The sequence below is a fragment of the Coregonus clupeaformis genome, chromosome 30 (assembly GCF_020615455.1).
Source record: "Coregonus clupeaformis isolate EN_2021a chromosome 30, ASM2061545v1, whole genome shotgun sequence".
NCBI classification, from domain to species: domain Eukaryota; kingdom Metazoa; phylum Chordata; class Actinopteri; order Salmoniformes; family Salmonidae; genus Coregonus; species Coregonus clupeaformis.
Window position 1 is genome coordinate 34,917,956 of NC_059221.1, and position 17,271 is coordinate 34,935,226.

Sequence of the window (17,271 nt, forward strand, 5' to 3'; positions counted from 1 at the left end):
CACTAACTGTAAGTCGCTCTGGATAAGAGCGTCTGCTAAATGACTAAAATGTAAATGTAAATGTATAATTGGGCCCTGTGTAGCTCAGTTGGTAGAGCATGGCGCTTGCAACGCCAGGGTTGTGGGTTCGTTTCCCACGGGGGGCCAGTATGAAAAATGTATGCACTCACTAACTGTAAGTCACTCTGGATAAGAGCGTCTGCTAAATGACGTAAATGTAAATAATTATACTATAATTACATGGTAATGATCTAGTAATGATCTAATTGCTTTGTTCCATTGGTTTCGATGAAACAAGCACAAAGCCTTGCTTACTTACTTACCATCTGACAGCAGGTGGGTTGAATTCTTTGAAATAAGTACTGCCTTAATCATATAGTTTCTCAGTTGTCAATATCAGCTGAGAGGACTGTAAAATTAAATAATACCTGCATGTTTCCTACTGTGTTTTGTCCTCTGGTATACTGATATGGTGTGTCTGTCCACCTGTCCCTCTGTCCTGCAGGAGGAGATGGACAACAGTCCCATGGTTTCGTCCATACTTAGCAGTCTGGCCAACTACTCCAACCTGCCTCAGGGCAGCAAAGAGCACGAGGAGGCCGAGAACGAGGAGGGGGCGGCGCCATCCAAAAAAAAACCTGCTGTCAAGGTACTCCATCTAATCTAAATTAAAGTCTGGTCCTAAACATAAACATTAGCTGAAGTTTGACTTGATCTGAGGTGGCAGAGTGTGTCCCTCCCATCCTCCACCTGGACGAACAGGGGGCCTGGAAAGGACGTTATTGATGACGCATGTTTAGGCCTGGACTTTATTGATGGCCATGCGCGCTATCCTTTTCCTTCCCCGTCGCTACACAGCCGTTTGGTAATTTATCGGGCCTGAGCAGGGCAGGTTGACGTTTATTGTCATGAGTCTTGTCCTGGAGGCAGAACTGAGCGATTTCCCCTTAGAAAGGCCAGGTGCAAATTCAAAATTGGCTATATTGTAAGAATTCATTATTAGCTCTTTGGCCTTAATTAAAGTTTAAGGTTAGGCATTATGGTTATCAGTGTGGTTAAGGTTAGGGTTAAAATCAGATTTTATGACTTTGTGGCTGTGCCAGCTAGTGAGCTGCATCCAGAACAAGATTCATGACGAAAAATGCTAACCTGCCTGAGTAGGGACACATTAGGCCTGTTATCCAACACATGTGCAGTGGGGCATAACCCTGATACAACAAGCTGCTCTCTCGGCCTGTCTTGTTACCCTGATACAACAAGCTGCTCTCTCAGCCTGTCTTGTTACCCTGATACAACAAGCTGCGCTCTCTGCCTGTCTTGTTACCCTGATACAACAAGCTGCTCTCTCGGCCTGTCTTGTTACCCTGATACAACAAGCTGCTCCCTCGGCCTGTCTTGTTACCCTGATACAAATCAAATCAAATTGTATTTGCCACATGCTTCGTAAACAACAGGTGTAGACTAACAGTGAAATGCTTATTTACTTCCCAACAATGCAGAGAGAAAAAAATAGAAATAATAGAAAAATAGACAGATAATAACACCAGGAATAAATACAAAATGAGTAAGGATAACTTGGCTGTATACACGGGGACCAGTACCAAGTCCATGTGCAGGGGTACGAGGTCATTGAGGTAGATATGTACATATAGGTAGGGATAAAGTGACTAGGCAACAGGATAGATAATAAACTTTAACAGCAGCATATGTGATGAGTCAAAAGAGTTAATGCATATAGTCCTGGTAGCTATTGGTTAACTATTTAACTAACTATTTAGGAGTCTTATGGCTTGGGTGTCCCGTGTTGCTCAGTTGGTAGAGCCTGGCGTTTGCAACACCAGGGTTGTAGGTTCGATTCCCATGGGGAAAAAGCATGAAAATGTATGTACTCACTAACTGTAAGTCGCTCTGGATAAGAGCGTCTGCTAAATGACTAAAATGTAAAATGTGTAGAAACTGTTCAGGGTCCTGTTGGTTCCAGACTTGGTGCATTGGTACCACTTGCCATGCGGTAGCAGAGAGAACGGTCTATGACTTGGGTGGCTGGAGTCTTTGACAATTTTTAGGGCCTTCCTCTGACACCACCTGATATAGCAACCTGGTCTCAGAGCACTTCATACTATTCTGTACGTAAATACTCCATTTAGTATTATATGTTATGTATATACAGTTGAAGTCGGAAGTTTACATACACCTTAGCCAAATACATTTAAACTCAGTTTCACAATTCCTGACATTTAATCCTAGTAAAAATTACCTGTCTTAGGTCAGTTAGGATCACCACTTTATTTTAAGAATGTGAAATGTCAGAATAATAGTAGAGACATTTTTTTATTTCAGCTTTTATTTCTTTCATCACATTCCCATTGGGTCAGAAGTTTACATACACTCAATTAGTATTTGGTTGCGTTGCCTTTAAATTCTTTAACTTGGGTCAAACGTTTCAGGTTGTTTCCCCCTGGAAAAATTACTTGTGTCATGCACAAAGTAGATGTCCTAACCGACTTGGCAAAACTATAGTTTGTTAACAAGAAATTTGTGGAGTGGTTGAAAAACGAGTTTTAATGACTCCAACCTAAGTGTATGTAAACTTCAGACTTCAACTGCACGTATGTATGGTATATATTAATTGGTGGATGTCCATCACACATTTTGTACGATATGTTACGAATTACAATTCATATTATATGTTACGAATCTGCGAAACTTTTAATATGTTACAAATTCTAGCTAGGTGGCTAATGTTAGTTAGCTGGCTAACGTTAGCTAGGCTATGGGTTAGGGTTAGGGGTTAAGGTTAGGGTTAAATTTATGAGTTAGGTTAAATGGTTAAGGTTAGGGTTAGGGTAAGGGGAAGGGTTAGCTAAAAGGTTTAAGGTTAGGGTTAGCCAAAAGGGTTAAGGGAAGGGTTCGCTAACATGCTAAGTAATTGCAAAGTAGCAGAAAATTAGCTGAAATGTTGTCCGTGATGAGATTCAAACTCGCAACCTTCGAGTTGCCAGACGTTTGCATTATATGCAAACCCATCCATCCTGACCAACCACCTTACTTTTGTTTTTGCCTTAAGTAACCATCTGTCTTATGTAACCACACCAAACGTAACATATCATACAGGCTGTGTATAGAGGTCCTGGATGGCAGGGAGCTCTACCGCAGTGATGTACTGGGCCGTACGCACTACCCTCTGTAGCGCCTTGCGGTCGGATGCCAAGCAGTTGCCATATACAACAAGCGGCTCTCACATTCTGTCGTAACCCAGATACCACAAACTGCTCTCTCGGATTGTCTTGTTACCCTGGTCTGAGGCAGGTTACTGCATCATTCCCCTCCACTCTTTTTGTTGTTATCCGCATCTTCAATTGACAGCTTCTTCCAGACAAGAGGCCAAAAGAGGCTGATATGAGAGAATTCTAAACATGAACCTGAGACGATGGGATAATGTTTAATGACAGGCTACTTTTTACAATTGAAGGATGATTGATGCATCAAAATGTGCATTTATTTGGCCATTTGTAGTTTAGCACTTGAGGCTTCATACAACAGGTAGAGTTATTGTGTACTGTGAACTTCAGTAGTGTTCTCTACAGAAGTCGTTCTCAACCCTGGTCCTGGGGACCTAAAGGGGTGCATATTTTTGTTTTTGCCCTTGCACTAACACACCTTTCAAATGACCAGCTTCAGCTTGTTCATGATTCATTATTTGAATCAGGTTTGTTTGTACATGGGCAAAAACAAAAATGTTCATCCCTTTAGGTAACCCAGGACCAGGATTTGAGAAACACTGCTCTACAGTGAGAGAGACAGGCACCGTGGAGCCTGTCACTGAATGTGATAGAGTCACCTGGAGGATCTGAGGTCCAAAGGCAAAACCTGAGCCAGACAGACTGTCAGATTGGCCCTGCAGTGGGCTACCTCTCACTGGCTCTCCCCTGTGGCTCTGCAGAACACTCAGGGCTAAGACATCTCTCTCTACATACAGATTTCAATTTCCTGCCCATGTCTTGTCTCCTCCCTGGAGCTTCAGACACTTAATTGTAGTGTCAGGGAGACAAGCAAGGATTAAGAGGACAAATGATTGCTTGTACCTCTACTTGTACTGTCATATAAGACGTTGTCATTGATGTCACTGTTGGCGACTGGAATTAAAACTGACTTTCCAATCTTATCCTAGAATAAATTGCATTTAGAAGTAATAAAAAAAGTATAATAAATAGTGAATCCTGCACTACCATAATGTGTTAGTAATGTGCCGTACAGGTATTAGCTACTGGAGGGCTGATCTCAAGTGGAGTCCTATGAGAGAGCCGATCCCATAGAACTCAACAGCTGAACGCCATGTCTAATCAAAGGTAGAGTTTGAGAACTACACTGTGGGTTGACATTGTTGGGATAATTACATTTTCTCCCCCATACATAGCTAGACAGACAGGCCCACGTGAAGAAACGAATGAGAGGGTTCTTCTCCCTGGCAACAGGACAACTGTGCTAGTCATTAGCTAAATGGGCTGACAGAGCGATAGATGACATTGGGTTTGGGCAGCCTCAGCTAGTATCCTAGAGCCACCACATGCATGAATAGAAGTAAATTTCTACTACTAAACTATCACACATATGGATCATTTCTCTCTCTGTGTAGTGAGACACAGAGGAATCTCTGCTGCCTGAATTTCAGCTTAATTGCCTCAGAAGAAAAAAATAACATTCAGTCATGGAGAGCCAGAAACATATTGCCAGCCCAAAATAATGAAGAAAAGGAGGAGAAGGTGTTATCTTCCTGCTGCCATTCAAATAGGTTAATGGGGAGGAGATGTCTCCATTTTGACTGAACAAAGAGCTTGTCATTCTCTCTTCATATGATTACTGTCTCTTTGTGATGGGATAGAGGAGGGCCTGTGAGCTTCTGTTGAGTCTGTACTGTATTTCAGTGTGATGAGTGCAGAATGAGTCTGTACTGTATTTCAGTATGATGAGTGCAGAATGAGTCTGTACTGTATTTCAGTATGATGAGTGCAGAATGAGTCTGTACTGTATTTCAGTATGATGAGTGCAGAATGAGTCTGTACTGTATTTCAGTATGATGAGTGCAGAATGAGTCTGTACTGTATCCACCAAACTCAGATGCAAGATTTGGTCACCGGAGGAATTTGTTTTGTTCAAATCAAATCAAATCAAATGTTATTTGTCACATTGTCACGTTTGTTTATAGACGGGCCAGACCAAGGCGCAGCGTGATATGCGTACATGTTTATTTTAATGAATAAACAACCGACAAAACAATAAACAAACGAAATGTGAAGTCCAAGGTAGAACACAAAACATACCTACACGGAACAAGATCCCACAACCCACTAGTGCCAATAGGCTGCCTAAGTATGGTCCCCAATCAGAGACAACGAGCTACAGCTGCCTCTGATTGGGAACCACACCGGCCAACATAGATCTACACATCATAGAATATCAACATAGAAATACACAACATAGAACATACACACCCCGACTCAACATATACGAGTCCCCAGAGTCAGGGCGTGACAGTACCCCCCCCCAAAGGTGCGGATTCCGACCGCACAACATAAACATAACAGGGTAGGGGCCGGGTGGGCATTCCGCCTCGGAGGCGGATCCGGCTCAGGGCGTGACGACCACTTACTCTCCGCCTCCCTGTTGCGCCCCTGGTCTGGTCTGAACCTCGGCGCGCTGCTTCCCATCTCCTTCCTCCCACGAAGTACCAAGCCCTGTCTGGACCCTGGTGTGGGAGACCCCGAACCTGGAGAGGGGCTGACGTCTGGGTCTGGACTGGAGCCGCTGACCAGAGCTGGACCAGGCACCGGTGGAGCGGACTGCACAGGCTCCGGACTGGACCCGCTGAACGGAGCTGGACTAAGCACCGGTGGAGCGGACTACTCTGGCTCCGGAGTGGAGCCGCTGACCGGATCTGGACTGGACCCCGGTGGAGCGGACTGCTCTGGCTCCGGAGTGGAGCAGCTGACCGGAGCTGGATCAGGCACCGGTGGAGCGGACTGCTCTGGCTCCGGAGTGGAGCCGCTGACCGGAGCTGGACTGGACCCCGGTGAAGCGGATTTCTCTGGCACCAAAGTGGAGCAGCTGACCGGTGCCGGACCAGGCAACGGTGGAACAGGCACTGGCCGTGCCGGACTGGACACACGCACCACTGGCTTGGTGCGAGGGGTAGGAACAGGCCGGGCCGGGCTGGCGATGCGCACCACTGGCTTGGTGCGAGGGGCAGGAACAGGCCGGGCCGGGCTGGCGACGCGCACCACTGGCTTGGTGCGAGGGGCAGGAACAGGCCGGGCCGAGCTGGCGACCCGCACCACTGGCTTGGTGCGAGGGGCAGGAACAGGCCGGACCGGGCTGGCGACGCGCACCACTGGCTTGGTGCGAGGGGCAGGAACAGGCCGGGCCGGGCTGGCGACCCGCACCACTGGCTTGGTGCGAGGGGCAGGAACAGGCCGGACCGGGCTGGCGACGCGCACCACTGGCTTGGTGCGAGGGGCAGGAACAGGCCGGGCCGTGCTGGCAACGCGCACCACTGGCTTGGTGCGAGGGGCAGGAACAGGCCGGGCCGGGCTGGCGACGCGCACCACTCTCGGGTCTCCGTCGTCGGCACTCCTCTTCCCGTGAGGACTCCTCCGGGAGCCCCCACGAGTTAGGGAACAGAACCTCGTCGTCGTCGTCATCCTCCGACTCCTCAGTATAATACTGTTCCCACTCCTCTTCCCATGGTCGTAGGGACCCAATCTGAAAACCGACCGGGTGCAGTGGTCGGGGCTCCTCTCTCTCGCTCCCCGACCACACCTTTAGCCCCCCAAAATTGTTTTTATTGGGGCTGTCTCTCGGGCTTCCTCCTCGACCGGCGTCCTCTGCGTTGCCGTTGCACCTCTCCTGCCTGGGTATCTACCTTCGCCCATGGCCCTTTCCCCGCAAATATCTCCACCCATGACCACCATTTGCCCACCTGTGACATCGCTATTCGCTCTTCCTGGGCACGCTGCTTGGTCCTCGTTTGGTGGGCTCTTCTGTCACGTTCGTTTATAGACGGGTCAGACCAAGGCGCAGCGTGATATGCGTACATGTTTATTTTAATGAATAAACAACCGACAAAACAATAAACAAACGAAACGTGAAGTCCAAGGTAGAACACAAAACATACCTACACGGAACAAGATCCCACAACCCACTAGTGCCAATAGGCTGCCTAAGTATGGTCCCCAATCAGAGACAACGAGCTACAGCTGCCTCTGATTGGGAACCACACCGGCCAACATAGATCTACACATAATAGAATATCAACATAGAAATACACAACATAGAACATACACACCCCGACTCAACATATACGAGTCCCCAGAGTCAGGGCGTGACACACATACACGTGTTTAGCAGATGTTATAGCGGGTGTAGCGAAATGCTTATGCTTCTAGCTCCGACAGTACAGTAATATCTAACAATTACACAACATATACCCAATACACACAAAAAAGTAAGGAATTGGATTTAAGAATATATACATATATGGACAAGCAATGACAGAGCGGCATGGACTAAGATACAGAATAATATTATAGAATAGAATGCAGTATATACATATGAGATGAGTAGTGCAAGATATGTAAACCTTATTAAAGTGTCTAGTGTTCCATTTCTTAAAGTGACCAGTGATTTCAATAGGCAGCAGCAGCCTCTAATGTGCTAGTGATGGCTATTTAACAGTCTAAAGGCCTTGAGATAGAAGCTGTTTTTCATTCTCTCTGTCCCAGCTTTGATGCACCTGTACTGACCTCGCCTTCTGGATGATAGCGGGGTGAACAGGCAGTGGCTCGGGTGGTTGATGTCCTCTGGAGAGCCCTGCGGTTGTGGGTGGTGCAGTTGCCGTACCAGGCGGTGATACAGCCCGACAGGATGCTCTCAATTGTGCATCTGTAAAAGTTTGTGAGGGTTTTAGGTGACAAGCCACATTTCTTCAGCCTCCTGAGGTTGAAGAGGCTCTGTTGCGCCTTCTTCACCACACTGTCTGCGTGGGTGGACCATTTCAGTTTGTCGGTGAGTGTACGCCAAGGAACTTGAAGCTTTCCACCTTCTCCACTGCGGTCCCGTTGTTGTGGATAGGGGGTGCACCCTCTGCTGTTTCCTGAAGTCCACGATCATCTCCTTTGCTTTGTTGATGTTGAGTGAGAGGTTATTTTCCTGGCACCACACTCCCAGAGCCCTCACCTCCTCCCTGTAGGTGGTCTCGTCATTGTTGGTAATTAAGCCTACTGCTGTTGTGTCGTCTGCAAACTTGATGATTGAGTTAGAGGCGTGCTTGGCCACGCAGTCATGGGTGAACAGGGAGTACAGGAGCGGGCTGAGCACGCACCCTTGTGGGGCCCCAGTGTTGAGGATCAGCGAAGTAGAGATGTTGTTTCCTACCTTCACCACCTGGGGGCGGCCCGTCAGGAAGTCCAGGACCCAGTTGCCCAGGGCGGGGTTCAGACCCAGGGCCTCGAGCTTAATGATGAGCTTGGAGGGTACTATGGTGTTGAATGCTGAGCTATAGTCAATGAACAGCATTCTTACATAGGTATTCCTCTTGTCCAGATGGGATAGGGCAGTGTGCAGTGTGATGGCAATTGCATCGTCTGTGGATCTATTGGGCGGTAAGCAAATTGAATTGGGTCTAGGGTGACAGGTAAGGTAGAGGTGATATGATCCTTGACTAGTTTCTCAAAGCACTTCATGATGACAGAGGTGAGTGCTACAGGGCGATAGTCATTTAGTTCAGTTACCTTTGCTTTCTTGGGTACAGGAACAATGGTGGCCATCTTGAAGCATGTGGGAACAGCAGACTGGGAAAGGGAGAGATTGATAATGTCCATGAACACACCAGCCAGCTGGTCTGTTCCACTAAGGTGTTGGGTACATTACAGTACTTGTATAATAATGGTTGTACTGCCGTGCCACAGTTAAATGTTCATATCACGTGCACAATCTCGCGTGCACACACACACACACAGTATTAATCAGTTTTGGTTGTATTTGTTCTCCAGGCACCATCGCTGGGCACTCTGATGGGGGTGTACCTGCCCTGCATCCAGAATATCTTTGGTGTGATCCTGTTCCTGCGGATGACCTGGATGGTGGGCATCGGAGGGGTCTTTGGCTCCTTCATCATCGTCTTCATGTGCTGCTCCACGGTGAGTTAAAGCTCTGGGCCATATCCTTCTCACATACCCACTCTCTTCTGTTCTCCTCCTTCTCTCATTCTCTCTTCTCCTCATCCTCTCTCTCTTTATATCACCCTCCATGTCAGGAAAGCTATTTTTCTCTTCCATCCACTCTCTCTCTCTCTTTCCCCTTCTCCCTCCCTTTCTCTATCCTAATGTCCATCAGTGTTAGAATGGGCACTGTGCCTGCCAGAGCAGAGAGGCCAGTTTGCAGCTCTGATAAGGATATACTTAACACCACTTCCATTTTAATTCTGTTTGATGTTCAAAGCTCTCCCAGTTGAGTAAATCCTAGTTTAATCCTATTTTGACCTGAGGTAGCCCTAAAAGCTTTACAGAATATATTTACTATTCATCCCTTCACTTACAGAAATAGCTATTAATTTACAGTGTTGTATACAGAAGTATATTTTGAGATTCTATCAAATTCCGGTTCATAGTAATTTCATAATTTGCTACTAAAAATAATTATATAACCCAGAACAACTGTAATATAAATTCCAGAATGCATTTAGAATGTAGAATTTTAAAAATAATCTAAATGGTGTTCCTTTTGATTAATTCTGATTTGTCTCCCCAAGGGACTAAAAGCTATACCTCCAAACAATAGGTGACCACCCTTACCCCCGTCTGTCACAAGACAGGGCGGCAGGTAGCTTAGTGGTTAAGAGCGTTGTGCCAGTAACCGAAAGGTCGCTGGTTCTAATCCCCGAGCCGACTAGGTGAAAAATCTGTCGATGTGCCCTTGAGCAAGGCACTTAACCCTAATTGCTCCTGTAAGTCACTCTGGATAAGAGCGTCTGCTAAATGACTAAAATGTCATGTAAATGTAAGATCCAGTTAACAAATGAAGGCTAGCTAGCGCTCTAAGCTGCTATCAGCTCCATCACTGCCGATTACCATGTCAGCAGCAGTCCTAAAAAAAAGTCAGATACAGCCCGTCTAATTAAAGGACTGATCAAACCCCAACAGCTCTGATTAAGCAGTGAGCTCAGGACTCTAAAGGACTGCTACTGTACCTGGGGCCATACATAGAGGTTGTGACCTGGACTCCAGTAGGACCAGTGGGACATCTGTCCCACCCCAGGGATAGTTTGGTTAGATTACTAATGGACTAGTAGACCCTGAGCAGCAGATCCTCCTCTTTGTTCTGTGGAGATCATTTAGATAAAGGCATCTGCATAATAGGTTGGGTTTGCTCCTAGCAGAACTTGTCTAGGCGAAGTGAACGTCTGTGCCTTGCATACTCACTTGAAAAACGCGAAAAAAGCGGTAATAGTTTGTCCACCTTGTTCAAACCAGTATACACTTCCTCAAAATGGTCAGAATTTATCTAAGATAGCTCAAGAAATCTGTCATAAATGTTGACGTTTTTGCAGAGGAGATCTTAGTAATGCAATTCTACATCTAACTAAGATGTTTGGTGCAGTATTTCTGAAGTGAAAAAATGTGTGTGTCATCTCTCGTTGAATGACAACAAACACTTCATTGAAGAATCCCTACTGTTGACCGATCACAGACGAAGGGGCGTAGACTTCGGCTACCGAACTTCGGCTTGCCTCGAGAAAAGATGTAGTGCACACGAACAGGCTAAAAAACCCTTGCCGAAGACCAAAACCGGCACAATATGTCGTCATAATATATGCACAAACTGTTCCGAACTGTTTCAGATGGGAAGCATGCGGATAGACGCCTTTAGATAGAAAAAACAGCAGGGTTTCACAGGATGGGACAAGTGCCCGAGCTATCTGTTAAAAGAGATTATAACCCAACACTGATTTGACTATTCATGTATTCCCTGTATTGTTCTACTTTGTACCAGACATGGGTTCAAATACGTGCATTTGAGTATTTGCTATTTAAATTACATTTGAGTATTTTAATGGTTATTTGTCCCAAAAAAAAAAATATTTGACTTATTTCAAATACTATTTTCAAATACCTGGGTTAAATGCATGGGAGTGTATTTGAGTTAGTGTATTTGAGTATTTTAAAACACTTTCCAAGTGTATTTTCAAATAAATTATTAAATTACTTATTTTTTCAAATAAAGGTTATATGACTACTTGTTTTGAAATGACAAAAAATATTTGATTTGAAAAGTAATTGAAATACCTGAAATTGTATTTGAACCCAGGTCTGCTTTGTACATGGTTATCAGTTCACATCACTGTCAATTTACATATATCATGTATCCTCACTTGAGGAGGGGTAACCTGATCCCAGATCTGTGCCAACGGGCAACTTCTTCCCGGAGCCTGATCATACCACTGTCTGTCTGCCCAGGGATGCTCAAGGAGCATGATTCCCAGTAGAGCAGTCCCAGGGTCCCTGGCCTGCAGCATCAGATAACAGTAAAACAATTAGGGCTTTATCTGTGCTCCTCAGAGAGCAGGGTCACTTCATTACCAGCTGATAAGGAGTCTCATAGCGGCACCACGCCACCACGCCTGTTGGGCTCTGAGAGGGCCCTGTCGGCAGTTAATACTCACCAGATTACACACACATGCACGCACACACACACAGCTCCAGGCCTGCCACTGGAAACCCACACTGAAGAGGTATTGATTGAGCTCAATCATCTCTCTTTATCGCGTTTGTAATATCACTCTCTTTTTGTGTCTCCGTGACTCCTTCTCTCTCCCTGTGTCCTGCGATCTATTTTCTTCACTGTATCTCTCTATCCATCTCTTTCCTTTTCTCCAGATATCTTCTTCTTTCTCCTTCTGATTCCTCCCTGATCTGTTCAGTATTTGTCTCTATCTAACCATTTCTCTCTCTCTCTACATGACTAACTCTCTTTCTCTGGCCTAACTACTCCTCTCGCTCTTTTATTTTCAACTCTGACTGTCTCTGTCCTTCTCTCCCTCTCTCTGACACCCCATTAACTTTCTCTCCTCTGTCCCTTTTTTTTACTGTAATTCTTCCCCTCTCACAGGCACCGGTCTCTCCATCTCACAGACACCTGTCTCTCCCTCTCACAGACACCTGTCTCTCCCTCTCACAGACACCTGTCTCTCCCTCTCACAGACACCTGTCTCTCCCTCTCACAGACACCTGTCTCTCCCTCTCACAGACACCTGTCTCTCCCTCTCACAGACAGCTGTCTCACCCTCTCACAGACAGCTGTCTCTCCCTCTCACAGACACCTGTCTCTCCCTCTCACAGACAGCTGTCTCTCCCTCTCACAGACAGCTGTCTCTCCCTCTCACAGACAGCTGTCTCTCCCTCTCACAGGCACCTGTCTCTCCCTCTCCCAGGCACATGTCTCTCCCTCTCACAGGCACCTGTCTCTCCCTCTCACAGACACCTGTCTCTCCCTCTCCCAGACACCTGTCTCTCCCTCTCACAGGCACCCGTCTCTCCCTTTCACAGGCACCTGTCTCTTCCTCTCACAGACACCTGTCTCTCCCTCTCCCAGACACTTGTCTCTCCCTCTCACAGACACCTGTCTCTCCCTCTCATTCTAATTCTCTCATGATTCATACTAGCCCTAACTTCTCTCTCTCTCTTTCTCCACTTCCCTCCCTGTCTGTCCCTTTCATTCTCTCTCCACTCTCCATTCTCTCCCCCCCTCTCTCGCTCTCTCTCTCTCTCTCTCTCCTCATTGTCATTCTGCCTTGTGGATTTGTGAAATGCCCTACCTGCTTCACTGAGCATTAGCAGAGATGGACGGTCTGCCTACCCAAACATATTTATTATGAATCCTTTATTTAGCCAATGCCCTTGGGTCATCTGGGGCTCTGGGACCCAGTTAAAAGGGCAGAACACACAGGTTGGGTATAAGTTGGGTATAAGGTTATTTACAGGTAGGTTCATCTGATCCTAAATCTATGGTTAAGGGAAACTTTTATCTCAAGCCTGCAGATTGTCCCCACCTTAGATACTAGATTGATATGATCTCTATATTTTATTTCTGCCTGGATGTTGATTAGATTGATGAGGTGTCAGGTTAGTTCAAGGTTGCAACGTATGTTGTTGTGATCGATCATCTGCCAAATACACTGAACAAAAATATTAACGCAACATGCAACAATTTCAAAGATTTGACTGAGTTACAGTTCATATAAGGAAATCAGTCAATTTAAATAAATTCATTAGGCCATAATCTATGGATTTCACATGACTGGGAATACAAATATGGATCTGTTTACATCCCTGTCACAGATACCTTAAAAAAAAGGTAAGGGAGTGGATCAGAAAACCAAACAGTATCTGGTGTGACCACCATTTGCCTCACACAGCTGGACACATTTTAGAGTGGCCTTTTATTGTCCCCAGCACAAGGTGCATCTGTGTAATGATCATGATGTTTAATCAGCTTCTTGATATGCCACACCTGTCAGATGGATGGATTATCTTGGCTAAGGAGAAATGCTCACTAACAGGGATGTAAACAAATTTGTGCACAACATTTGAGAGAAATAAGCTTTTTGTGCTTATGGAACATTACATGGATCTTTTATTTCAGCTCATGAAACATGGGACCAACACTTTACATGTTGCATTTATACACTACATGACCAAAAGTATTTGGACACCTGCTCGTCTAACATCTCATTCCAAAAACATGGTCAGTAATATGGAGTTGGTCCCCCCTTTGCTGCTATAACAGCCTCCACTCTTCTGGGAAGGCTTTCCACTAGATGTTGGAACATTGCTGCGGGGACTTGCTTCCATTCAACCATTCAGGTTGGGCACTGATGTTGGGCGATTAGGCCTGGCTCGCAGTCGGCGTTCCAATTCATCCCAAAGGTCTTCGATGGGGTTGAGGTCAGGGCTCTGTGCAGGCGAGTCAAGTTCTTCCACACCGATCTCGACAAACCCTTTCTGTACGGACCTTTCTTTGTGCACAGGGGCATTGTCAAGCTAAAACAGGAAAGGGCCTTCCCCAAACTGTTGCCACAAAGTTGGAAGCACAGAATCGTCTAGAATGTCATTGTATGCTGTAGTGTTAAGATTTCCCTTCACTGGAACTAAGGGGCCTAGCCCGAACCAGGAAAAACAGCCCCAGACCATTATTCCTCCTCCACCAAACTTTACAGTTGGCACTATGCATTCAGGCAGGTAGCGTTCTCCTGGTATCCGCCAAACCCAGATTCAACCGTCGGACTGCCAGATGGTGAAGCCTGATTAATTACTCCAGAGAACGCGTTTCCACTGCTCCAGAGTCCAATGGAGGCAAGCTTTATACCACTCCAGCCGACGCTTGGCATTGCGCATGGTGATCTTAGGCTTGTGTGCGGCTGTTCGGCCATGGAAACCTATTATATGAAGCTTCCAACGAACAGTTCTTGTGGCATTGCTTCCAGAGGCCGTTTGGAACTCGGTAATGAGTGTTGCAACTGAGGACAGATTATTTTTACTCGCTACGCGCTTCAGCACTTGGCAGTCCCGTTCTGTTTGCTTGTGTGGCCTACCACTTTGCAGCTGAGCCGTTGTTGCTCCTAGACGTTTCTACTTCACATTAACAACACTTACAGTTGACCGAGGAAGCTCTAGCAGGGCAGAAATTTGACGAACTGACTTGTTGGAAAGGTGGCATCCTATGATGGTGCCACGTTGAAAGTCACTGAGCTCTTCAGTAAGGCCATTCTACTGCCAATGATTGGACATGGAGATTGCATGGCTGTGTGCTCGATTTTATACACCTGTCAGCAACGAGTGTGGCTGAAATAGCCGAATCCACTAATTTGAAGGGGTGTCCACATACTTTTGTATACACTGTATATAGTTTATTTTTGTTCAGTGTATAACTAAGAAACTATTTTGAACCATCTTCACAAAGTTCATACTTAAAGTTCATACGGAAGAATGGCATAAGGATGGAGCATCACAAACAATATATTATTAAACTGTTATACTAAGAATCAGAACTCTGCAGCTGGTGAATAAAATATATGTAACTGCTCCTCCATTTAAAAAAATATAGTTTTCTCACCCCACTGACTCTCTCGTCTCAGACCATGCTGACAGCGATCTCCATGAGTGCCATCGCAACGAATGGAGTGGTGCCAGGTGAGTGCGTAACACAGTGTGTGCCTTGGTGAGTGTGTAACACAGTGTGTGCCTTGGTGAGTGCGTAACACAGTGTGTGCCTTGGTGAGTGCATAACAGTTTGTGCCTTGGTGAGTGCGTAACACAGTGTGTGCCTTGGTGAGTGTGTAACACAGTGTGTGCCTTGGTGAGTGCGTAACACAGTGTGTGCCTTGGTGAGTGCATAACAGTGTGTGCCTTGGTGAGTGCGTAACACAGTGTGTGCCTTGGTGAGTGCGTAACTCAGTGTGTGCCAGGTGAGTGCGTAACACAGTGTGTGCCTTGGTGAGTGCGTAACACAGTGTGTGCCAGGTGAGTGCGTAACACAGTGTGTGCCAGGTGAGCGCGTAACACAGTGTGTGCCAGGTGAGTGCGTAACACTGTGTGCCAGGTGAGTGTGTAACACAGTGTGTGCCAGGTAAGTGCGTAACACAGTGTGGGCCAGGTGAGTGCGTAACACAGTGTGTGCCAGGTGAGTGCGTAACACAGTGTGTGCCAGGTGAGTGTGTAACACAGTGTGTGCCAGGTGAGTGCGTAACACAGTGTGTGTCAGGTGAGTGCGTAACACAGTGTGTGCCAGGTGAGTGTGTAACACAGTGTGTGCCTTGGTGAGTGCGTAACACAGTGTGTGCCTTGGTGAGTGCGTAACACAGTGTGTGCCTTGGTGAGTGCGTAACACAGTGTGTGCCTTGGTGAGTGCGTAACACAGTGTGTGCCTTGGTGAGTGCGTAACACAGTGTGTGCCAGGTGAGTGCGTAACACAGTGTGTGCCTTGGTGAGTGCGTAACACAGTGTGTGCCAGGTGAGTGCGTAACACAGTGTGTGCCAGGTGAGTGTGTAACACAGTGTGTGCCTTGGTGAGTGCGTAACACAGTGTGTGCCTTGGTGAGTGCGTAACACAGTGTGTGCCTTGGTGAGTGCGTAACACAGTGTGTGCCTTGGTGAGTGCGTAACACAGTGTGTGCCAGGTGAGTGCGTAACACAGTGTGTGCCTTGGTGAGTGCGTAACACAGTGTGTGCCAGGTGAGTGCGTAACACAGTGTGTGCCAGGTGAGTGTGTAACACAGTGTGTGCCAGGTGAGTGCGTAACACAGTGTGTGCCAGGTGAGTGCGTAACACAGTGTGTGCCAGGTGAGTGCGTAACACAGTGTGTGCCAGGTGAGTGCGTAACACAGTGTGTGCCAGGTGAGTGCGTAACACAGTGTGTGCCAGGTGAGTGCGTAACACAGTGTGTGCCAGGTGAGTGTGTAACACAGTGTGTGCCTTGGTGAGTGCGTAACACAGTGTGTGCCTTGTTGAGTGCGTAACACAGTGTGTGCCTTGGTGAGTGCGTAACACAGTGTGTGCCTTGGTGAGTGCGTAACACAGTGTGTGCCTTGGTGAGTGCGTAACACAGTGTGTGCCAGGTGAGTGCGTAACACAGTGTGTGCCTTGGTGAGTGCGTAACACAGTGTGTGCCAGGTGAGTGCGTAACACAGTGTGTGCCAGGTGAGTGTGTAACACAGTGTGTGCCAGGTGAGTGCGTAACACAGTGTGTGCCAGGTGAGTGCGTAACACAGTGTGTGCCAGGTGAGTGCGTAACACAGTGTGTACCAGGTGAGTGCGTAACACAGTGTGTGCCAGGTGAGTGCGTAACACAGTGTGTGCCAGGTGAGTGCGTAACACAGTGTGTGCCAGGTGAGTGCGTAACACAGTGTGTGCCAGGTGAGTGCGTAACACAGTGTGTGCCAGGTGAGTGCATAACACAGTGTGTGCCAGGTGAGTGCGTGCGTGGGAGGCCTGGGTGCCACAGGGCAATCCTGTTGTTCTTTTCATGTCCTCTGATATTGCTCAGGTCTGTGGACAGGTAATGCTTAGTCTCGAAAACCCGACCCTATGCAACCGTGACTAGGGTCTTGTTTCGACGACGGACTCTTTTGACAACTTTGATGAGAAAAAAAATAATCTGGGGTTGGTGCTCTTCAGACAGAGAAGTCTCCCAACAAATCACGAGGCAGACATGCCAGAACCT

The 17,271-nt window shown here is 46.8% G+C and overlaps 1 protein-coding gene across 3 annotated transcripts in view; it reads left to right on the forward strand.

Moving 5' to 3' along the window:
• The window catches only part of LOC121545357 (solute carrier family 12 member 5-like), a 144,100-nt gene that overhangs the window by 88,304 nt on the left and 38,525 nt on the right, over positions 1–17,271 (forward strand). For all 3 annotated transcript variants that reach the window (XM_045209553.1, XM_045209551.1, XM_045209552.1), the window contains exons 3-5: positions 506–649; positions 9,048–9,194; positions 15,188–15,242. In XM_045209553.1, the coding sequence (XP_045065488.1) occupies positions 506–649; positions 9,048–9,194; positions 15,188–15,242 (346 nt within the window). The remainder of the gene's footprint in view (positions 1–505; positions 650–9,047; positions 9,195–15,187; positions 15,243–17,271) is intronic.